The 23,852-nt window shown below is 42.0% G+C and overlaps 2 protein-coding genes across 3 annotated transcripts; both read left to right on the plus strand.

The window, feature by feature from the left end:
* Positions 1-81: 81 nt before the first annotated feature.
* On the plus strand, positions 82-15,669 carry samd4b (sterile alpha motif domain containing 4B). Of its 2 annotated transcripts, none has more exons than XM_028572954.1 (13): positions 82-418; positions 2,200-2,717; positions 2,905-3,375; positions 3,583-3,825; positions 3,969-4,078; positions 4,398-4,484; positions 5,694-5,985; positions 6,826-6,911; positions 7,269-7,384; positions 7,641-7,839; positions 8,322-8,448; positions 11,534-11,617; positions 12,763-15,669. In XM_028572954.1, the coding sequence occupies exons 2-13, from the start codon at positions 2,522-2,524 to the stop codon at positions 12,789-12,791; spliced, it is 2,040 nt and encodes a 679-aa protein (XP_028428755.1). In that variant the 5' UTR covers positions 82-418; positions 2,200-2,521; the 3' UTR covers positions 12,792-15,669. The 2 variants fall into 2 exon arrangements, with proteins under 2 accessions (XP_028428755.1, XP_028428756.1); XM_028572955.1 differs by lacking the exon at positions 82-418 and adding an exon at positions 862-1,256.
* Positions 15,670-15,751: 82 nt separating this feature from the next.
* socs9 (suppressor of cytokine signaling 9) lies at positions 15,752-19,598 on the plus strand. Its single transcript, XM_028574396.1, has 2 exons — positions 15,752-15,934; positions 17,515-19,598. Exon 2 carries the CDS (start codon positions 17,678-17,680, stop codon positions 19,331-19,333), a length of 1,656 nt encoding a protein of 551 aa, XP_028430197.1. The 5' UTR covers positions 15,752-15,934; positions 17,515-17,677; the 3' UTR covers positions 19,334-19,598.
* Positions 19,599-23,852: the final 4,254 nt, after the last annotated feature.

Below are 23,852 nucleotides of genomic sequence, written 5' to 3' on the forward strand. Positions count from 1 at the left end.
CATGTCAGGGTGGGAGCCCTTTTTATTTACCAGACAGTGGGCGGAACAAACCATTACGTACCGTCCAGACGTATGACGTTGTACTCACGTCTTGCGTCAACTCAAAAATCGAAGTAGATTTCTCCAGGCGTACACTCTTTATTTTCTGCATTGCAATAAACATTTTGTACATACATTCTTTAACATGGCCTGTTTAAAACCATGGGAGCTTGCAGCTGTAAAGGGATATCCTTAAGGAATACCTCGTATGGGATCGAAATCTACGCCTCTTTCAGCTAAGATAACGTTATTGCATCTATTAGCAAAACTTGCTAGCTACGAAGCTAGCGCTAGCACTTAAGCTATCTCTACCCTACCGTCGAGCTAGCTATGCATTAGCACTTTAGCCTAGCTCGCTAACCAGTGACAACTGACAAAGGTAAACAACAAACCCTTTGAGTATGTTTATTTTTAATCACATCTCGGTAAGCTTTACCTAACGTTATTTAACTGGCTACAGCCTGCTGTCTATTAAAACTGCGTTTTAACGTCCCTGTTTGCAACGCTAAGATTGAAGTACGAGACGAGGAGAAAAGGGGCAACAACAGCGTTAACGAAAAATCAATACAAATGTTGAATTCCTCATCACTGACTAGGCCTTCCAAGCTAATGATGGGGGAAACGAAGCTTTCTGAAGTACTGAATCACTATGAAGCAATTTTGTGTTGAAAATGGTTCAATGTTTCGAAGCATTTGATAGTCAACAATGGCGACACCTGCTGGTCAAGCCCTTTGTATTGGTATTTATATGGATGGATTAAATCTGAGTCGGCGATTAAACAGTTAACGGTTGTTAGCGCTTTACTCCTTTCATCGTTGTAATTTTGTTCAATAAAGCTTGTTTTTCAAAAAACGATCACTTAAAAAAAGAATTTATATCTAAATACTGAGCCAGATTGACAAGGACACGCCGTATCTCTGATATGAGTGGGGGGACTTTACGAGGCCTCGTTTGGGGTGGTCACTTGATTTTTGGCGTAGTGAAGAGAAGCATCTTTCTGTGATACTTATGCTATGAAAGGTCTAGCTAGCTGTACTGTGTTGAGTAGTCTGCTTCGAGTGTTAGTTAGCTACATCACTGGACCAAGCTAACTCTGGCTAACCGCTATCTAATGCTAGGCTTCTTGGTGTAACGTTAGCCTGTTTCAACTTTATAAACCTCGCAGGGATACTTATAACAACAGTCTGTGGACCAGGGCTTATAGTCAGACACTCAGGTTTGTTCTTTAATCAAAATTATAACTAATGTTACAGGTGTTACCGTTAGCAGGGTTGGCAGTTTACCGTTAGCATGCTGGTTAATGAGTTTGTGTTATACTTTTCTTTAGTAGCGGATAACCAGTGAATTGTAATTAGATTTCGTTAATACAAGGCACTGACGACAGCCTTTACAGCAGCCCATTTCACTGTTTTGCGTTAAAAAAAAATAAACCGTTTGCGTTAAGCATTACACTTAGCGTTAATGACCGGGACTCTTATCTTTAGGATAGGGTATTTGGCACACCCTTTGTGGTTAACTTGCGCCTTTATCATTATGATATTGACTAACTCAATTAGTAAAAGCTTACCTAAAGTAACACCCTTACAGTCACAGTTATACGTGATATTTGTTTTGGATATTTATCATATCTCATTTTGTTTTGTTTTGAATTATACATATAGGGGGCATGTTTAATAGAAAACGTCTTACATTCCATGCCATTCTTGCATATCATAAAAGGTTGAAGCTGTGTGCCTGTCCTATATTGACTGTGTGTGCCATAATCTCTTATTTATATATTATCCTACCTACCTTTTAATGTAAATTCCGTTTTTCACTTACTGAAGCTGATGATCCATCTGTGTTTGCGGTAGTTTGGGGCAGAAAAATTGTTTGTGCCCTAACAAGACTTTCCAAGATCACAGGGAGAACATATTCCAGTACTAAATATGTGGGATAAATAGATGGACTTAATCTGTCAAAGCACTCATGTTCGCCTTTTTATATATGGGGGGGAAAGGGTTGTTGGTGTCATGGCGAATGCAGTAAAAATAGAAAATACAAACACATTTGGAATGGATATAAATATTGGATTGGTTAATGTTTCAAAATTAAAGTAGACATTGGGGTAATTATCATCTAAGATCTTTTTCCTTTGTCTTTTATTTTTATTTTTTTAGGGCACAGATGATGTGATCCTGAACATGCCAGAGTGAAAAACAAAGCTTTTCCTGTTTGTGTCATTACCAACTACGATTGACACACACTTTAAGTCTATCTTCATAAGAATAATCCGTACAGCATCCCTGTCTGCAGTTCCTTCCGCACCTGAACCATGTGAGGGCCCCTCGGTCCAGTCTGAGGGGATCCCAGGACTGTGGTTGCAAATACGACCCCGCTGTGCGGGGTGGGACTGATCCTGTCTGTGTCTGAGAGCGCAGTCTTTCCAGTGCCCCCTTCCCCATCCACAAATTCCTGTTCTCCTTACTAAGGAGACACGCCATGATGTTCCGGGACCAGGTAGGTATCCTCACAGATTGGTTCAAGGGCTGGAATGAGTGTGAACAGACGGTGGCACTGTTGTCCCTCCTGAAGAGGGTGTCCCGTACCCAGGCTCGCTTCTTACACATCTGCCTTGAACACTGGCTGGCAGACTGCACAGAGATCCACATCCTAGAAGCTGAGGCCAACAATGCAGGTAGCTGAGTTTTTTGTCTGTTTTGTGTTTGTGAGTTTTTTTCCTCTCTCCATATATTGTCGATTATCTCTGATTTATGAAGCACTATTAGTTCTATTTGTGTCTCATTAAATTGAAGAAGGCCTATATTAAACCAGTATTAAAAGATTGATTGCCCTTGAATCTCTGTTTGCCCTTTTGTCATAAGCAATTGTCAGCCAGTGGCATCAGGAGCCAAAGGAGAAGGTTGTGTCCTTGCTGCTGTCCCATCTGCCTCTGCTGCAGCCACGCAACAGCGAGGCCAAATGTGAGTACATGAAGCTACTGCAGAAGGTCTTGAGTCACACTATTGAGAGTAGCCTGTTTGTTGAAGAAAGCAGGCAGCTCCTGTCCTACGCGCTCATCCACCCTGCCACCACACTGGATGACCGCACCTCTCTGGCCATGTGGCTAAACCACCTGGAGGAGCACCTATCCAGTGGCTACACGCCCCGGGCGCCATCTAGCCCCTACCACCCGCGCCAGGGCTCAGATGAATGGCCCAGCTCTGCTGAAGCTCTGGACCCCGGCCACGCCTGGCACGACCAGTCCCCCTCATCCAGCACGTCTCCTGCAGGCCAGAACGGACACATGTCTTTCCCAGGTGGGATGTCCTCTCCCATCAACAGCAATAACACAGGTAATGTTTGTCGTCATCCTCATTTTTCAAACTGGGTGAAAACATAACACAATAGTTTAGTAGGGGCATATGAGACCATTGTAGACCTCTCATATATTGTGCAAACAGTGTGCTTTTTGTTAACTGTCTTGGCGTGTTAACATTTCTTTAATTTCTTTTAAAGGAATTGCTGCTGTTTCTCATATATTAATTGTTTCCCCATGCCAGGTCTGTGTGGGCAGATGCAGCCCAGCCCTCTGAAGAAGTCCATGTCCGTTATTCATTCCTGTCCCCAGGCTTGTGGCTCTGAATGGGTTAGCCAGGATGACATAGGGGGCCGGCAGAACTTCATTCTAACAGACCACGCGCCCCTTTCACCCCAGAGCAGCGTCGCCTCCTCAGGCAGTGAGCAGACGGAAGAACAGGGCTCTGCTCGCAACACCTTCCAGGAGGATGGCAGTGGCATGAAAGGTCAGAGTTCATTACCTAAGTGAGCCAAGGGCGCTCACGGTATTTTGCTCTGGTAAAAGCCGCGCAGAGCCAACAGCTAAGGTGATATAAGCTAAAATGTAACATTACTTCTTTTTTTTTGTCCCTTGGTGTATTTGTTCTAGATGTTCCCGCGTGGTTGAAGAGTCTCCGCCTTCATAAATATGCATCACTTTTCTCCCAGATGACCTATGAGGAGATGATGATTCTCACAGAGCAACATCTAGAGTCACAGGTTTTTAAGCCTCCCTTTTACATACACTGGGCCTGGGCTTTGATTACTCCACCCTCCTTATCAATTGTGAACATTACTGTCCTCAAACCTGATGATACATCAATTGTCAATGAGGCGTGAAATTAAGCGACGCACCCTACAGTTATATTGAGCCAGTCAAACATACAAATGGTGCGATTTTGCCTCTGCCCCTTGGCTTTAATGAAACAAATGGTGATTAGGTTTGTTATTTAGTAACTGTATGAATTGTGTTCCCACAAGAAATGACTCGCCTGCTTCTCATGGCATCTTGTTACTTTCTCTCTCTCCTTTTTTAAAGAACGTCACTAAAGGAGCACGGCATAAGATCGCCTTGAGTATCCAGAAACTGCGAGAGAGGCAGAGTGTGCTCAAGTCTTTAGAAAAGGTAATTCATGCTAAAAAAAAAAAAAAAGGGGTTTTGTCTTGATTCATTTCCGCTTGTACTGATCAAAAATGCACTTGAGTATGTACTTCATCAAGAAATTCCCATTATGCGCAGAAAGAGACACAGAGCAGGTGTCTCGTTTATAAAACTGTGCGTAGGATCCTTACTAAAAGTGTACGTACGCCCAAAAGCCCAAAATGGCGTACGCTTAAAAAAAAAAAGTCAGATTTATAAAACCGTGTGTATGCACACATGTAAGCAATGTTCCCTTTATAAATCAGAGATTGACTACAAGTGTGCGTACATGGATCAGCCTCTGATCCCGCCATGTACACACACATTTTTAACCATAAATAGTCAATGCAAAGCACCTCGTGAATCTGATCAGTATGTTAATGACCCTGGCAATTGTTCTTTCGTTACGCCGAATCAAGACGATTGGCGGAGAAAAAGCAAAAAACTTCTCAGACGTTCAGAAATTGCTGCAAATTGTATTATAATTTTGGCCTGTTCTTGCACAGTGTATGGAACCCTGATCTATAGACTACATATATTAATAATACGTCCAAAACGGCAGGTATTGCAGCACTCTGGGACATCTTCAATATACCAGACGTATATAATAAGATTTAACAGAACTATATATTATATCCAAACAATCCTTAGTGATAAAGTTGAAGATTATATATAAACATTGTGACGGTGAGACAGCGGCGATTGAATATTAAGAATACATTTTTATTTAAGATTTGAGTTGGAGGTGTTTATGGAACAGTTATCAATCGGTTCAAGCGCAAAAAACACTGCTGGATTTAATCTTCATGGTAACGTGGATGATATGGAGTGTGAAAGAGTGTGCGTGAGGCATCAATACTAGAAAATTTTACGAGTAATCTTATTCCCATTTACTCTCTGCAGTCTGACTTCAGTTCACCACCTAACCATCTGCGTCGCCAATTCCCATTTTGTCTCCAAAATGTGCGTACGCGTGGGTCAGAGTTTGCATGGAGGACCGCACATTCTCCCGTCAAGTTTGTTTTTTATAAATCACAACCTTTGCGTGGTAAGCGGCGTACGCCCATTTTCAGCCCCGTTTTGTGCGTACGCCACGTTTTATAAATGAGACCCCAGGACTGGTTGGAATCCGTACATAGCATACCTCTGACTAGCTTATTCAGCATGTTCAATGATGTTGTCATCTCATGGCAGGATATTTTGGAAGGGGGAAACCTGCGTAACGCCCTCCAAGAATTGCAACAGATCATCATCACCCCCATCAAGGCCTACAGCCCACCCAGTGCCGCACAGACTGCCCTTGACCCGGCCACCGCCTCGGACACAGCCACCTCCCCTTCAGAAGCTCCAAAAACAGGAGCAGACAAAGACCCGGCCTCAGAGGGCTTCCAGTCCCACAACCCACCTCCCTGTGATGGAGACTCCTCAGCCACACCCATCTCAGACGGCGACATTGCTGGACAGTTCACCCGTGTCATGGGTAAAGGTAAGAGTAAGATGTTTTCCCACCGGTTTAAAATTGATTACACGTAGATCCTAGACTACAGATGTATGATGTTATTTGTCCTTAAAGGAACTGCTCTTAAAATGTCGTCAACACACACATCAAACAGACTCAACAGCTTAAAGTGCTGATATTATGCTTTTTGGCTTTTTCTTTCCTTTCCTTTCTTGTGTTGTATATCTTTTTTTTGTGCACGTTATAGGTTTACAAAGGGAAAAAGCCCAAAGTCCACCCCAAAGGGACTTACCCTCTCCAACAGAAAACACTGTTCACAAACTGCTCCAAGCAGCTCTGTTGTAGTCCAGCCTGCCACTACTGTGACGAACGTGCGTCACTTTGTAACACACGTTATAATGCTCACCTAGCTGCTAGCGTGGCACGCCCTCATACTCTGCTTCTGACTGGCTAGTAGTCCTTACCTAGCTACTGCGCATGTGCGACTCCCAACAAAGATGGAACATAAGTGTGATGCCTCACTCTGTAGCTAAAACAGAGCGCTCAACACACAGGGTGAAAAGAGGAGCTGCAGCAATGTGCAGTACAAGAAAAACATGGTGTTTTTAAAAAATGTAAACCATGTAAACCTATTCTGATAAAACCTCTAAATACAATTATGAACCTGAAAATGATTAAATATGAACACTTTAACACTATACTGTAATGAAGCTATTAAGGCATGTTATGTCCATGCCAGCATTCAACATAAAACACAGATACATCATCTATTATCCCTATCCACCTACCCTCATATTTACAGATATCTCTCAGATCCAAATTAACTTAATGGACATATATATACACCCCGGCTTCTTTTTGTTTCAGTGTGCACCCAGCTGCTGGTGTCAAGGCCAGATGAGGAGAATATCAGCTGTTACCTTCAGCTTATTGAGAAGTGTCTGACACATGAGGTGAGAACCTGAAGATTCTTTTTTTATTTTTTTTATTTACTGAATATATTTAATCCATTTGTATGCATGTTTGTTCATGGTTGTAAAATGCATCTAATGGTAGTCTCACAGCGCATTAAACAATACCTCCAAAAATCTAAAATAATGAAAATACCATATAAACAGATTTCCACAAATTGTTAGTAATCAAGAATCTTGTAATCATCTATAGATTTTGTTTGTCTTTTAAATTAAGAATAAAGCTTGCCCTTTCATTTAAAAATCACAAATTCCAGAAAGCATCTGCCCGAAACCCTGTTAGTGCTCTTTGAAAATCTGATGCCTTTAATTCGTCTGCTGTCTCTTTCTCTGTGTTAGGCTTTCACAGAAACTCACAAGAAAAGGCTGGTCTCCTGGAAGCAGCAGGTCCTCAAACTGCTACGCCTGTTCCCTCGGAAAGCTATGCTGGACATGCCTGTGTACAGACAGAAAGGGTAAGACTCAGCGGGCCCTCTTTACCTTTGATCTCCCTCTTCAGCAGGGGAGATGTCAGACCAGCCGAATGTTATTTTCTCCCTCAACTCGTCCCAGTTGTCTAACTTTTACTTTGATTCTTTTTCACTTTCTCTTCCGCATTCAAATAACAACTACCGTTTCATATGAAGCAGCGTCAGCAGTTAAACACGCAGTTCTCTTAACTCTCATTGATTTCTGATGCATGTTGCTGTCCGTTTGTTGCTTTTACTCCAGCTGGACCTATGGGTCCAACTCCCTCCCCACAGCAGGCTCTGTGAGTGGAGTTGTAGGGCGGCGGGGACAAAGGCAGTTCCAGATGACCTCTCGTGGTCTCCCAGCCGGGCGCATTGGCCTTCTGAGTCCCGGCGGGATTGGGGGAGCATCTACACGCCACACACTTACTAGTCCTGCGCTGGCAGGCCAGGGTAGACAGGTCAGTATTCCTGCCAGTGGATGAGCATTTTACCGTATGTGACATGTGTAGCTCGCCTCAATTGTGGACAAAACAGATAATATTTATCAAGTCATGTCATCTTTTTTCTTCTTTTTTTTTTTTTTAAGTTGAAGGAAAAAAGTTTTGTGCTGAAAGCAAACCACAGCTTCATGTAGTTACCTGACTTTATATTTTTGGACTTGACAAATGTTCTGAGGTATTAACCTGCATGATCAGATGCCTAAGGAGTCATCATAGGCCTTCCCAAACATTTGTTCTGAAAGGAAAACAAGTGAATAAAACAGGAGACGTTGGCAGTTTAATCAGCACACACAAGACAGTACAAGGGGTTAGGGATCGCATTTTGATTTGAGCTGATTCATTATCTTAGCTTGAAGAGTTTCTGTTTAATGACTTGGCTGAAAGGTGCTCCCAGGATGACGGGCATTTGCGTAATGAGAATTTGTGTTTTCCTCCTAAAGAACCTGTGGTTTGCCAACCCTGGGGGCAGTAACAGCATGCCAAGTCAGAGTCGCAGCTCTGTGCAGCGGACCCACTCGCTCCCTGTCCACACTTCCCCACAAACCATGCTCATGTTCCAGCAGCAAGGTATTGTATGAGGTCAAGCCTCTTGTATTCTTCATAATCATGGGTGTATGCATTCACACACAGTCTATTCCTGTCCTTGTTTACATTTTGATACACTGAAAACCAAAACCTAACTACAAATGTCAGTCTGGCCACCATTTATCTCCTGCTTACGTTACCACACGCGTTTGCTACATGTTTCTTATCTAGAACTCCGTTTTTTTTTTTATCCCAAAGTAGAATATTCTTTTCAAGCTAAAATGGAAATAGTTAATAGAAAATAAATATTTGGAAGTGGCAGATTTTACTCTGCTGGTGAGTATCATGAGCAACAAAAGCTACAAAACCTTTTTTTTTTTTTTTTTTTTTTTTTTTTTTTTATAAAAAGACCATTTGGTCAGATGCCAAACCAGAGAGCTGCTCTCTCTCTGTGCCAAGGACAAAATGACAAGACAGCGTAGCAGCATGTTGCAGTAAACAATCTGTCGACTTGTACAATATACAGAACTTAACGGTTGCCTTGTCTCGGCTGTCAGATGCAAATTCATCTGTAATGGTCCTGTCATTTTTCAACAGAGTCAACATAGGATGTTTCCATAACGGAGCATTCTGTGTGAAAGCCAAAAATTCATAACTTAAACAGATGAATGAACCCAGCAATGTTATCGTTTCCATGCCTACAGCTTGGAGCTCTAGCTTCTTCGTACTGTCGGTACGTTTATGAATACAAAAAACTCTATTCTAACCACAGGACTGCCTCTGTTAGGATGGTTTTTGGTTTATTGCACCTCTCTCCGTAACCACGCTTCAGTTACTAGAACTGACATGCCAAGCACCCACACAACATTGCGTGTACAACTAACATCTAAGTGATTGTTTTTTTTTTTTTAAGAGAATTTTTTTGCCTTTACTGAATAGGGCAGTATAGAAGCAGAAAGGAAACAAGGGGAGAGAGGAGTTTATGACATGTAATGCAGTTCCTCGGCCAGAATTGAGCAGCCAATGTGGCATGTGCCCCAACCATTCGGCCACCAGGCCCATCTTTGCTGTTTGTTTTAAGTTAAATAATTCTCACAATAACAAAACTACGTTGTGGCCATTTTTACCTTCTGACACACACACGCACACACACACGGCATGTTAAAATAGATTTTTAAGAAGTATTTCATAGTGATATGGATTTTAAGAAATCCATAGACCTCCACTACAAATTATCTTATTTGACATCTTTATAGAGATAAGGATTACGGAATGTCACAATTTCCAAGTATACTGTAAAAGCTATGATCTGTAAACCAAGGAATTGAATATAGCTGCATAGAGAGTACATTAAATAAGTAGACCAAAATAGACAAGATGCTGGAAGAATTTCACTTGGATGATACTTTCTTCGTCTGTATTCCTTTTTTTTTTTTTTTTTTTTTTTTTAAACATTGGGAGCAATAGTCAGATTTACATTTATTGCATGGTCACAGTTCAAGTCTGTGGTCAAGACCAAAGTTCCCCAATCCCAACATTCTCATTTTTGTAAATATAAGAACACATTAGAACACAAAACAAAGGGCGCATTACTATATGACAAATCTCTAATACATATAGGAGCGAAAGACAATAATTATTTTGTTAATAAAACGGTACATAAAAAAAAAAAAAAAAAAGGGAGTACAGTAGAAGTAACCCTTGATTACCACTATCTTAAGAGCATTCAAGACAACATTCCTGCATGTTTTTTCGTCTGTATTCTATTAAAAGATGTGATCCTCAATAAAAATACAACACAAGTCTTACAACAGAGTTTAACAGTGTGTTCTTCTGGGTAGTCCAAATGATCGAATTTAAACATCACTCATCACTGCACAGTTTTGCAGCCGGTGTATTAAGATCAGTTAAGGGTCAAGACCGACAGACAGACTAAATGGACATCATTCATTATTATACAGCCCTAGCTTGATCAACCTGATGATCATGTTGCTCATTGGTTAATGGCATGTTTCAGCTGTAGGCACCATGGCGAGTCCTTTCCAATGCACACAAAGTGTATCCGGCACTTAGTTTATTTTAAGGAAATGTGTGAATAGTGCAGTAGCTGTATAGCACTTTTCAATGTGAGGAAAACAAAGTGACTAATGAAGTGTCATAGATGTGCTAGTGTGATTTAAATAGTTTGGTTCAGTGTAGATGTTACCAAAAGCAATGTCTTTTTAACATAAAGACATTTTTAATTTCATTAATTTTAAGAATTACTTTTGTTGTTGTAATTTTGACTATGATTTATACCACTTATGATAACATTTGCACCAATGCCAGTACACGCTCTTTACAACAGATTCCATTACAACAAGGATCACAAGTGATGAAATGCTTTCAAACCTATTCCATCGTCAGTCATTTTATTTAATTCAAAACAAAGGTAAACCTATCCTAAAGGTCCATTATGTGGATAGATCGACTGTATTGGAAATCTGTGTGTGCTCGCACAACTATTGTCACTTTAAATAGGTCAAAGTTGAATGAATAATGTACTGAATACCAACAGACATTGACAACAGATATTTGGGATAATAAAGTAAAATTCACCACCACCATATGTCCTGTCACTCCCAGTTAGTTGGTTGAAATAATTTGGTTATACTGGTAACTAACCGTACAGGCTATGTATAACCGTTGCCTGTAGTTTTTACAGTGTGTCAGCACTGTTGGCCTCAATTGGTCCTTTTTATTAGCGCCAGATTCAACATGTCAAATCTTGTTTTGTTTGTGTAGCTGACAACAGAACTACTCACTGCATTTAGAATCGGTCACCTGGTTCTGATTATTACGAGTATTATTTACATTATTAACATAACGGTTATTCGTGCGCTCACAAAAACGGGGTATTTTCCCCTTAAACCTTATAAAGCATAATTGTGTCCTGATAATGGAAACTGTTTTTATCCAAGTGAAATAAGCAAATGAATCCTCTTTGCATATTCTCTATTTAGAGAAAATACACACCTGCTTTTGTAAATTTATACTTTGAAAGAAATTGACTTTATGGCAAACTTGACACTTGTATAAAGCCTCAATCTTCTTATGGACTGAGTCTGTTTTTACTCATTTTTCTCAGAATGCCAAATTCCAGGCGCTGACCTGGAGATCAACCCCACGCTGGAGTCACTGTGCCTCAGTATGACAGAGCATGCCTTAGGGGGTAAGTGTCCTCAGCAGCCCGGTACTAAACAGGCCACTGGCTGGCAAACCTCACACTAAACTACTAACTAGGCAACACCACCTTGTTATGTGTTACAACTAGGCCATGGGAGACAGGATTTAATGAACTGTGTCCATTAAGGCAATACATAGCAAGCGATGCATATCATTTCTTCACACACAACTTCTCCTATGCAAACAAAGATGAAAAAGTCTGTTGACTTTTAGAATTCCTATTTGGTTAGCTTTATTTGTGTATTAATTTTTAATAACATCTAAATTATACAATATCATTAGTCAAGTCACAGTCGGGGGTCCTCTTGTGGAAAGGGAGAAAGACACAGACTTACCTCTGTGCAACATATGGTGTACTTGAATGACAAAATTTGCATCATTGTGTCAAACAAGTTTAAAGGACAGCAGCTCTGTATTATTTTCCTGTGGCCTAACTCCAGAGTATTCTGGGCCATGAGATTTTTTGAGTTGGATGGAATTCAGGGCATTCTTTCCTTTCTCAGATACAGATAAGGTTACTGATATATATATTTATGTCTGTGTTTACAGTCTGAAAGTATGTTCAACACTGTGTTTCGCCTAGTTTGGCTTACTTCCTTGATGTCTAAGATCAAATAGTAGGGACATACACACTGGAATCTATCCACAGATTGCTGTTGAAACTAAATGAGATGTTATAATTTCAATGTTTCACTATTTACTCCATTCACTATTTCCTTATTACCAAAGCAATGACATCCAACACCCTTTTGTTTACATAAACAGCCATGGCGAAATGAGTATTTTGGAGACCATATGCCCAAGTAACTGTTAGGTTATTGTAGGTACTTTCATTTAGCAGTGAAGTGTATTTTCGCAACATGGGGAAGAAGCTCCTATTTATCTAGAAACATATCTAATAAAGATAAGATATGCTAAGTAAAATGGCTGACACATCGAACAAATGCATGAAATGAATGCAACAAATTCATGGACCCATAAAAAGGCATCAATAACTTGTTCTGCCCCTTTGGAGAAAAAGGAGTAGAATTCTCCAACAGTGGACCCTTTTAAGGATGAAACATAAATGGTGCAGTCAATTTTATGATTGTAAACGTCTTGAAACATATTTTTTTCCTATCTCCTCCTCAGATGGAACAGACCGGACATCAACAATATGAACAGAAGAAAGGAAAAATACACTTCAGTTGAGGCATGTTCAACTCCTCTTCACCCAGCACAAAGATATACGTATGCTTAAGAAAACCAGGCAAAGCAGTCACTACAAAATGACAAAAAAACTGTGTATATGTTCTCTAATATTTTTGTACTTTATTATATACAACTAAGTTTATTAAAAATGGAATACAGATGATTATTATATTGCAGGACAGAGAAAAAGAAAAGGTAAACTGCTCCATGTCACCTGCAGGACTGTGACATGATGTGCAGAGGCTCAGTTTACCGTGGTCTGAGAGGAAAAACGGTGGCGTGGTGCTGTCTTAAAGGGGTTCTGCCCTACGAGTTACTCTTCTTTTCCTCCTGCCTTTGGAGCAAGGCTTCTTTCCAGAACACACTGACAGCCACAGCCCCCTGCAACACATAACGTGTAGATTCAGAAAATGTCCACCCAAAAGTGAGGCACTTTTATTAAATTATCTCTGATATTAGCCACTGAACTGTAATTGGCCCTAGGATGCACTCGCTGAGGTTCCACTTGTAGACGGGTATTGATAAACTCCAATACACTTCCTAGCCAACCTAATTGTTCTAGTGAGAGCTTGTGTTGGTTGAAAGTTTGAAAGCTTTCCTTGGTTCTTTTTATCCCCACTAGAGGACGTGTTTTTGTGGCAAAAGGAGGACCAAAAGGACAGAGGAAAAGCTTGTAACAAACCACAGGCATTCCCTTTTGTCTTGGTTGCTTTCCCTGAACACATCACAGCAGAAGTGACTGTCCTCTAAACGTCTACAAAGCCAAAGAGAAGGGTTGTGCGATTTCAGATGAATATTTGTAGTGAAATGCAACAGAATGGTATAATTTTTTTTTTTAAAGAACAGCAGTCCGAATAATTTATGCCAGCTGCAATTTGTCCCTGTTATTTTATGTCCTACTACATAAATGATGATGAATCTCATTTTGTGCCAAGGAATCCCCAGAGGGGTGAATAAGGGCTGGTGAGGTCTGTACTGTGCGAGAGCTGATTTGATATTGAATTGATAAAAGCGAGGAGGGTAGAGTGTTTTCAATTTACACTTTAATGCTGGGTGAGAAAACTAAATGAAATCCATCTCAAGCCTCTGGCCTCCTTATGATTGGCTCTGGAAAATGAAGCTTGATCTTGTAATAAATGCTCGGGAGCGCAGCGCCTCACCCTCGCAGTGCCCTCATCCTCAAACGGCCAACGTGATGATTTGATGAATCATACTTTTCAAGGTGCTTGACAATGTCCATATTTTTCTGTTTGTGTCTCAATGTGTTTCAGTCTCAGAACCCTAACATTATCATGTGGTATCAGTGTTGAATCAAAAAACCTGTCTTCTACAGCCTCTGTCTTTGAATGTGGCAGAGCGGAGGTGCATGTATGTGTAATATGGTCTTAACCTTTAGATCACTTTTGGTTGCATCATAAGGCAGGGATAACCATTCACGTTTTATTTCAGCAGAGCCATAGGAGGTCTGTCTAGTAAAGATGGTTATTTACAGATATCTTTTTCCAATTGTATTTTTTACTCTCCCTTGATATTGATAACTTATGCTTATTTTCTATAATCGCATGTTTTGCCACACTAATACAGCACTGTTGTAGATAGAGGACATGGTGGTTGATGGTGCTCAGAGTCACCAACGGCTAGAGAGCAGAAATCGTGCAACTCATGTATGTTTATACCGCCTAAATGTCACTGTTTACATCTCTCTTGAATAATGCCCAATTCATCTTATGTGATGTCATGAATACTCCATTGTCTCACTATGTAACGCATTAAAGAACTGAAGCCTTCTCGCACATGAGCTGGCTGGGTAGAGCCTGAGAACAAAAGCGTTCCACCCCCTAATCCATGGACTCTGTGTGAGTCTCGGTAGGCTTTTTCAAGTCATAACTGTATGAGACATGTAACGCCTGTTTTTTTCTAGTTATGCGGTGATGAGAGAATAGCTTTCCTGGCTTTGTGTTTGAACCGTTAGCTGTCATGTCCTGATAAACTGTTCATGTGGTGCCTCAAAATGCACAGCTCCAGCATCTTCAATATGTTGATTTAATGGTCTTCAGTAGTATTCTAGTCATGGATTTCTTCAGAGCAGGCTCTTGGATAGATCTGACTTACTGAAAGCATCACACTCATGCCCACAAAGGACTTCTGTGAGTTAACAATGCTGACAACTTTAAGACTCGGCTATCTTATTTTTTAACTATTCACTATACTGTATATCAATGTGTTATGTTACAAATGGCTCAGATTATCCTTTTCATAGCCTCTGTAGCTTTGGACAGACTACATATTAATATGAATGGACACAGAGGTACAGTGAATAAGATTTCTACAAGTGTCTGTGCATAATGAAGATGCAGTAGTGGATGACAATGCTTATCTGAGCCACAAATTATGTGATTATGAGTAAACAGAACACTAATAACAGGCCAAGGAATATGTTTACTCGATGTTTACATTCCAGTGATGCATAAAAGGAGTTGGGAAATGCACATCACATGTTAATCCTGGTGTATTTTCACCTACCAAGCATCCACTAGGAGGTACAGAGCCTGTGTCTTATGAAGATGTCTACCAAGTGGTCCCAAGATCATGTTAATGTCCCCTGCCACGCTAAATTATTGAATTAATGCAGCCAGATGTAGGCTACATTGCATATATTTGTCTTGTACAATTTATATTTAATTCTGATAACTCCCCAGACATTTTCTAATATTTTATGAACCTTTTGCATCCCATGCTTGCTCTACTTTTTTACTGTCACTCATAATGTGTGAATGGTCTGAAGTGCAGCATTCCAAGGATCATTGACAGTCCAAATAAAGAGGTTCAGTTCTTTTGCAACTACAATGGTGGTTTGTGTTTGTGTCTACTGACTTTGTTACATATTGGACACGCCTTTTAGCAGCTGAAAAAAAAGTCCGCTGCTGTCATTGCTCTCATTCCGACGTTACTTCAATTACTTTTTACTTCCGGGTTGCACGGGTTTTAGGTTTTAGCAGTTCATTTATCAAGCTAATATGAGCTAGCCGCCTTTTTGTTAACGCCATTAGCTAGTTTATCTAAGAAAAAAACAGGAGCTCTTTCGTCGGGAAACTGCATAACAACTGCTTAGGTACGTTCACATTTTGTGTTATTGTTGAGAAAGCTGGATATAAGTTGCCATAAATACAATTTAACATTTCCTCCTACAGCAAAGAGTAGCTACTCAAGTTAGCAGATAGGTAGCTAACGTTAGCTGCCCCGCTAACTTAGCTAGCCTACCGAGCATAAACAGCTGCTTGCTGACGGTTTTAGCTTGGTAGCTAACGTTCATGTTAACGCTTTATGTTTCACTGTGAAGGGATGATTTGAGTCGTCGGTTTGCCTAAATACTTTGATATCTCGCAAGTATTTGACGCTAGTTAACGTTAGCTTAGGTCGTAACGTTAGTGGAAAAAAGTTCGACCGTCCACTTTCTCTCGGTGATAGTAACGTATTTGATGTTATTTGAGAGGACTGTGAGTGTTCATGATCTAAAAGGATGTACAGGTCTAAAAAGAGGATGTTGGGTTAAAGTAGAGAAAAGCTGATAGGCGCTGTAGTTTTCTTCTTCTGACTTATTTTCTTTAAATCGCAGTCAAAACCTCTAAATAACGTTAACTGCTTAGCTAACGTTACTAACCCAGTTTGTCACCTGCTTACGGAAAGTTATATTAAAATTGTGGATTTAACTTGACTTACATTAACGTTAGAATATGCTTCGGATTGTAGGAAATCAGAGCTAAGAGAATCGTATCTTTGTTTTTTAAGGGAAGTAAGTTAGATGGTTTAAACAATGGTCTCATCTTTTCTGGTAAACACGATATCTATTTACCTGTTTCTGGCCGTTTGTCAGTTGTGTGTTTTAGGCAGGATATACTACGTACTATCAAGGACCCCTGTATAAATTCTGCCGAAAGCCAAAATAAGCTAACATGCAGGATAACTTTACAGCACGGGCAGCTTTCTCCTAGAGCTAGAGGCTACAGAACCAACACAGTGGTAGGATTAATCAAACTGGAAGTTGGGCCTGTGTTGTTTGCTTCTTTAAATTCTCTGTGTTCCAAAAAATGCCTTGAATTCAAAGTATACTCGTGCGAGAACTCTTCTCCTCTTATGGACAGACTCAAAGTATCTAAACATTAGAAACACCTCTCAGTATGACGCCATACAATTCAACAACACCACAAACCGCAACTACTTTGATAAAAGATTGATCATCTAAGTCGTTTCTCAAAGCTAAAGTGACAAAAACGAACTGGGCTTGGGGGGGTCTTTACTGGTTTTTCTATCTTCTAGGATTTTTAACTGGATATATTTAGGTTTTGGATTTTGTTTATTTTACTATTTTCTGGACCTCAAGATGAATGAATTAAACGATAATGGCAACAAAAGTGTCAGTTGAGCTCTAAAATAAACACCTCTCTAAAACAATTTCAACAAAAACTGAACATTATGAACTTCATGAAGAGATATATATATATATATATATATATATATATATATATATATATATATATATATATATATATATATATTTTTTTTTTTTTTAGAGCAGGGCTGTTGGGTAAGATTGCATCAGTTTTAGAAAGGCGTAGCACTAGTAATATGATAATATGGTATCTCAAAAAGGTAATTGCAGGCTCTGAATGGAACTCTCATTTTGTTTTGCAGGTTGTTTTAACTCTTTATGGCTACAGTACATGGACACTGATAATGATGTCTCAAACAAGGGATGTGGATGGGAAACCTGCCAAAAGCTAACTGCAATTACAAGTCATCCCTTGGCAACTCCCTGGTGTTGCGCAACCGTTGCTTTTTCGCCACATAGTCCATCATGTCGTTACCAAAGGAGTCGGGGAACAGAGGGAAGGATCGAGAGAGGGGGGCCCGTCCAAAGGTGAGACAGAGCCGGTCGGAGGAGAGACGAGGTTCAGGCAGTGGACGGAAAGGCGGGAAGGGGAAGAAGAAAGGCATCGCTTCGCACGAGCCAGCGGCCGAGAGGCCTGTCAGCGATGGCTTTGAGTACGGTGAGCTGTTGAGTGACCTAGAGACCATGGACCAGTCTTCCTCCTCACCTCTGAAGGAGAGTTGGAGATGGCAGGGTTTGGAAGCCGCCGCCTCATTCCTAGGACAGGAACGGGTAACGGCCAGGCCAGGCCAGGGAACAGTTAGCTCTGCTACAGAGATACCTGCACCCGGCGAAGGTGAGGGCAGAGGGTCAAGCAGCAGTCGCACTCTCCGGCAAAAAATCCAAGACGCGATGGGGCAGTGTTTCCCGTTAAAGACGCACAGCGCGGCCGCATCCGCGCCGTCTCCATCTCCGCAGGCTCTTTCGTCATCGGTTGCCTGTGCCTCCTCGAAGCGCAAGATCCATCTCAGCGAGTTGATGTTGGACGACTGCCCTTTCCCCGTAGGATCGGAGCTGGCTCAAAAGTGGTATCTCATAAAGCAACACACGGCCCCCATTACCCAGCCTCCCGCGCTCGATTCTGCGGTGGTGTGCAGTGCCCCTGGCGCAGCCACGGCCACTGTGGTGGAGGACGTCGATGACCGGTTGCGAGAGCGCAGGCGCATCAGCATCGAACAAGGCGTCGAGCCACCACCCAACGCAGAGATCCACACGTTTGAGGTCACGGCCCAAATTAACCCCCTGTACAAGCACGGCCCCAAGCTGGCTCACGGTATGAACGAGCTAGCCGTGGGCGACAGAGCCTCCGTTCATCAGCAACAGCAGCTTCTCCTCCAAAGGCAGCAGCAGCACCAGCTCCTTCTACAGAGCTGTTTGGACACTCTGGACGAGGTGGTGGCCTCCGCATCCGCCTCGTCCTCTGCGTCCGCCTCCGTCCAGACCTGTGCTCCTACCCCCGACCCGCTGGTTTACCCGGAGGTGACGGCAACCAGCGTGCCCTCCAGAGCCGCGCTTCCTCCGACCGAGGAGCCCAAGTCTCACGACGGCTACCGCATACACACTCAGATTGATTACATCCACTGTTTGGTTCCAGACCTGCTGCAGATCACCAACCTCCCGTGCTACTGGGGGGTGATGGACCGCTACGAGGCCGAGACGCTGCTGGAGGGGAAGCCCGAAGGCACCTTCCTCCTGCGCGACTCTGCCCAGGAAGACTACCTCTTCTCCGTTAGCTTCCGGCGCTACGGCCGCTCGCTGCACGCGCGCATCGAACAGTGGAACCACAATTTTAGCTTTGACGTGCACGACCCCAGCGTCTTCCACGCTCCCACTGTTACGGGACTGCTGGAGCACTACAAGGACCCCAACTCGTGCATGTTCTTCGAGCCGCTGCTGTCGAACCCCATCCATCGCACGCAGCCCTTCGCCCTGCAACACATCTGCCGGGCGGTCATAAGCAGCTGCACCACCTATGATGGCATTAACATGCTTCCCATTCCAAATGCTTTGAAAAAGCACCTGAAAGAATACCACTATAAGCAAAGAGTACGTGTACGGCGAATGGATACCTGGTGGGAATAAGAAACAACAAAAAGTACGGACTAAAAGAAAACGACATTTTAAACGCTCCTCGGACTGAACAATGAGTCTTGTTCTTCACACTCTATCTGGTAAACTGGTGTAAACCTACACTGCAATGTACTTATTTTTTTAATTCCTGCTGTACATGACTTAATTGTACGAAACTACACTGATGAGACAATATATAATCTCACTAATCTTGCACACTCAAAGTTCTTTACGCTCAAATTAAACAAACTTATTTAGATCTGTGGTGTTCAACTACCCTCACGCATCCTCTGTGTTTTCAAGTGTGACTAAATCGGTTTAATTATCTGGGGGGTTATCATAGTGTGAATCAAGATGATTATAATAGAGTTGTTCATCAGTCACGTGCTGAGAAGGTGGAACACATACTGACGAGGTTCTCTTCTCGTTCCTGAGGTGTGGGGGTGCAGCACGTTTGCAGCAGTATTCATTATTTCCCACATTGAGCCCAGGGCTGATTATAAGGGATGAGATAGTAGGTGTATATGCTGCCTGTTATTAAAATGTAGGAGGCTTCCTCTAGAATAGATACTTTGCACACGTGACATTGAAGGTATGATTACATGTTTGCATTAGTTGTCACTAGTGGTCTAAATGCAGGGTAAGATGTGAGGAGTGATGTTTCACAACTAGCAGTAAGTTAAAATATATATATATATATAATATAAAAGCTCAGGTTCTAAATCATTCACCTGCTTTGTTTTCAGCTTCCAATATATAACCATCTGCTGTCTCTCCTACGAAGCATGCAGGCAGTGCCGTCTTCGTTAGTTTTGAAGTAGAGGATCAAATGTGGCCTTCGTGAACTTGTCAGGAGCAGGTGAAGCAGCTGTAATATCAGAATGCAAATGATGGAAGCTCAGACGTGTATGTGTGTGGACCTTATTTTGTTTAAAACCTGACTGTTGTGTTGTCCAGTCTTAGTCAAGAGGTTTGGTCTTCTTTTTTTAAATTTTTTCTTATTGCCATCTAACTGTTGTAAAAACCCAAATCCTTAAAAGACCAAAATCATCTTGTTGTTGCTATACTTCCTGCTGTGCCCATTATTAAGAGGTGGGGTGTCTGCACACAAATCTTCCATGCCAGCAGTTCAATGACAAAATTACCTTAGTGAATTAGCACTGATGAATCTTAATCAGCAAAAATAATGATTGGAGAAATGATGTGTTTTGAACTTGGCATTAAAGCAGCACTAGGTAACTTTTCCCGCTTCGGTCCCCCTACAGGTTGGAAGCGGAATTGTCCGTTACATTATATTATCCAGTTCATTCAAGCTACAGATCTGCCACCCGATCTGGCAAACTTGCATAATGTAATGTAATTTGTTACCTAGTGTTGCTTTAAATCAGTTACAGAGACAAACATCTGCAAGCTCTGAAAAGTTCTGAGGAGAGGTAAAGTCAAGGAGGGGCAAAATAGAGAATGGATACCCGAACTGAGCCCGTCTGGACCCGGCGGTACCTGACGGGCCGGGCTGCGATATTACGAATCCCACTATGGCCACGCCAAGACCCGCCCCTTCAATAGCATTCACACACTACTATTGGCCAGGCGTCCATGCTTACATGTACAGGTCCTATCCCCCGACCAATCCCCTAACCCTAACCTTAACCACTTGAGGTGAAATGCCTAACCCCAACCAATCGGGCTGCTTCGTGGGATTCGTAATTTTGCGGCCGGGTTTGGACAGATATTTAGAAATGACGTTCGGGTTCGGGTCGGGCTCGGTCACATCAGCGCGATAAGGAATTGAACATTTTTAAATTAAACCGCTTATTAACATGAGCTTGTTGCCCCGTGTGCGCTGGTGCGCTCATCTGTTGACATTTCCAAATGCCTTCCTACAGTTACTTAATAAAAGCGGGCTTTCCACACAAACAAACGTACATGTGTCTTTAGTATGAGAATAAAAATGAGATTTTTACTGTGTCGGACGTGGGTCGGGGCTCGGACATAAATATCTTAATGCCTGTCGGACGCGGGCCGGGCTTGGACAGAAAAATGCGGCCCGATCCGCACTCTAGGGCAAAAGCTTAAAGTTCAGTGTATGGGAGAACAGGGTATTGTGCATTATATAGTATATTGCTTAATAGGCCTACACCTGTGGTCAAAAGACATCGCAAGTCAGCAAAACCTAAAAATATGTGTGAAGACTGCTTCATATGTAGGCCTACAGTATGTTGAAGAACTACAATAATATTAAAATAGTTACATGTTTAGAATAATAATGCTATCCCCACACATTGTAAATGGGCAAATTTGCTAAAGTACTATACATCTATTTAATGGCAGACAAGAAACATCTGCATGTTTTGAAAGTACAAATAAAACAAAATCCCCTTAACAACACGAAGCAAGTAAAAAGCATTTCATGCTAGACAGACTTTCATTTGCTCTGTTATCTGGGACTTATTCAAAGATTAATTGCAACATTTACCTGTGTGGTGGAGTCATTTACTGCTGTGTGCGAACAGCATATTGTATTAATGAGAACACACAAGCGAGGGACCACACTGCTAATTGTTGTGTGCACGGAGTCCTAATCACAAAAGACAACCGTCCCAGTGTTAATAGGAAAGCGTGGAGAATGGATCCCAGATCGTCTTCTGAAACCACTGTGTGATGTGATGCGGGCTTCTCCTTGAGACGGGCGATTTGATATGCAGAATGCAAATCATCCATGACAGGCACTCATCCACTAATGAAGCAGCTATAATTTAAACAGCAGTTCCAAGGCAGCATTAAAGTCTCCAATCAAAATTCAAAGTCAGGACCTTTGACCTTTTGTATACCTAATTAAGTCACTATAAAAACTAAACTATAAAGTCAGATTTACGGTGTTTAGACGACTTTGACCTGTCACGCATACACAAGCGTGGGCTACACCATGAACACACCGCACAAGCAATTTTAGACCCTCGACAGCTCAAGGCAGTGTAGGCTACATGCTGATGAATGACGTGTGTGTGTGTGTGTGTGTGCGCGCACCTGCTCCTATCTGTCGCTCCCTCTTCAGACACAAATGAATGTGTGGATATATGTAAGCCTAAGTCTTTCAGAAAATAACAACAGTCACAATCCACAGTGACACAAGGCTATTTCTAAATAAATAAAGTGGACGGGCAGGTTTTGATATTTCTTCATGTAAGAATCAGGGGGAATATAAACTCTCAAACATGAGAACAGCAGGGAAATCTAAAGGGCTGGCAAGCAGGGGATGAATATCTGATCATTTATCAGAATCGTTTCATTATTACCATCTATAATGTGCCTTCTATATCGTTTATAATATATTATCCGTGTTTTTTTTTTTTGCAAGATCCATGTATGGTAAAAGATGAGCCATATAGTAGATTATTTTTTCAGGCATTTTAGGCCTCTCTTTCCATAGGACAGAGGAAGACATGAAAGGCGTGGCCGGGTTGGCTCGGTGGGTAGAGCAGGCGCACATATACTTGGAGGTTTATGCCTCGACGCAGAGGTCCAGGGTTTGAATCCGACCTGTGGTGATTCCCTGCATGTCTTCCCCCTCTCTCTCTCTCCCCTTTCTCACCTAGCTGTCCTGTCAAATAAAGGTGGAAAAGCCCCCAAAAAAATAATCATAAAAAAAGAAGACATGAAAGAGGAGAGAGAGCGAGAGGGGGAATGACACACGCAGCAAAGGACTGCAGGTCGGAGCCGAACCCGCGGCCTCTGCGCCGAGGAGCAAACCCCCACATGTGTGCGCCCCGCTCCACCAACCCGGCCACCGAGCCATATACGAGGTTTTGGCCTAGTCATGTTTGTCTCTACAGTATTTTGCCCTGTAACTAGTAATCATTTATACAGTTATTTCCAGGAAATGAACTAGGACATTGTTAGGAAATTACAGACTCGTAAAATAATGTGTTACCAATTCAGTATACAATTAGAAACCTCATTAATGATGCACATTATCTTCACCAAACAGTACATACAGATAGTGTTTCCATCGGTGCAAAAATGCTGTTTTACATCAAGCACAGCAGGTGGCTGCAAAGAGCTTCAGTGTGCTTTACGCTGGCTGCTCTCAGGCCTGTGTGTTCTCTGTGTGTGGTGCATTGAGATGGTGGGATTGAGTATGGCTGCTGCAGCTGGTAGCACCGTGGCACTCATCACACAGGTATTACAGGTCCTGGGGGGGGAAAAAAAAGAGGACTTTTCTTTGCCTGGATCAATGGGCCCAGAGGGACTGCATGCTCAAGCAAAGCAGAAAGCTGATTGGCTACACATACTTAGTGTGTTTGTGCCTGTTTGGACCTCTTTTTTTCCCCTTCCTTCCATTGAGGGAAGAGCTTTTACTCTGAGCCTAATCTCTACAGTTGAGCACCGTGGGGGTGGAAAATAAGATTGGGATGTTCAGACCACCTGGGGACAATTACTTCCCCAAATAATCTGCCAGTCATAATCTAACAAATGCCCTAAAAAGGCTTGAAACTTGGCTTATTTGAGTCTTTTTGTAGGTCTATGCTTT

The sequence above is a fragment of the Perca flavescens genome, chromosome 3 (assembly GCF_004354835.1).
Source record: "Perca flavescens isolate YP-PL-M2 chromosome 3, PFLA_1.0, whole genome shotgun sequence".
Classification (NCBI taxonomy): Eukaryota; Metazoa; Chordata; class Actinopteri; order Perciformes; family Percidae; genus Perca; species Perca flavescens.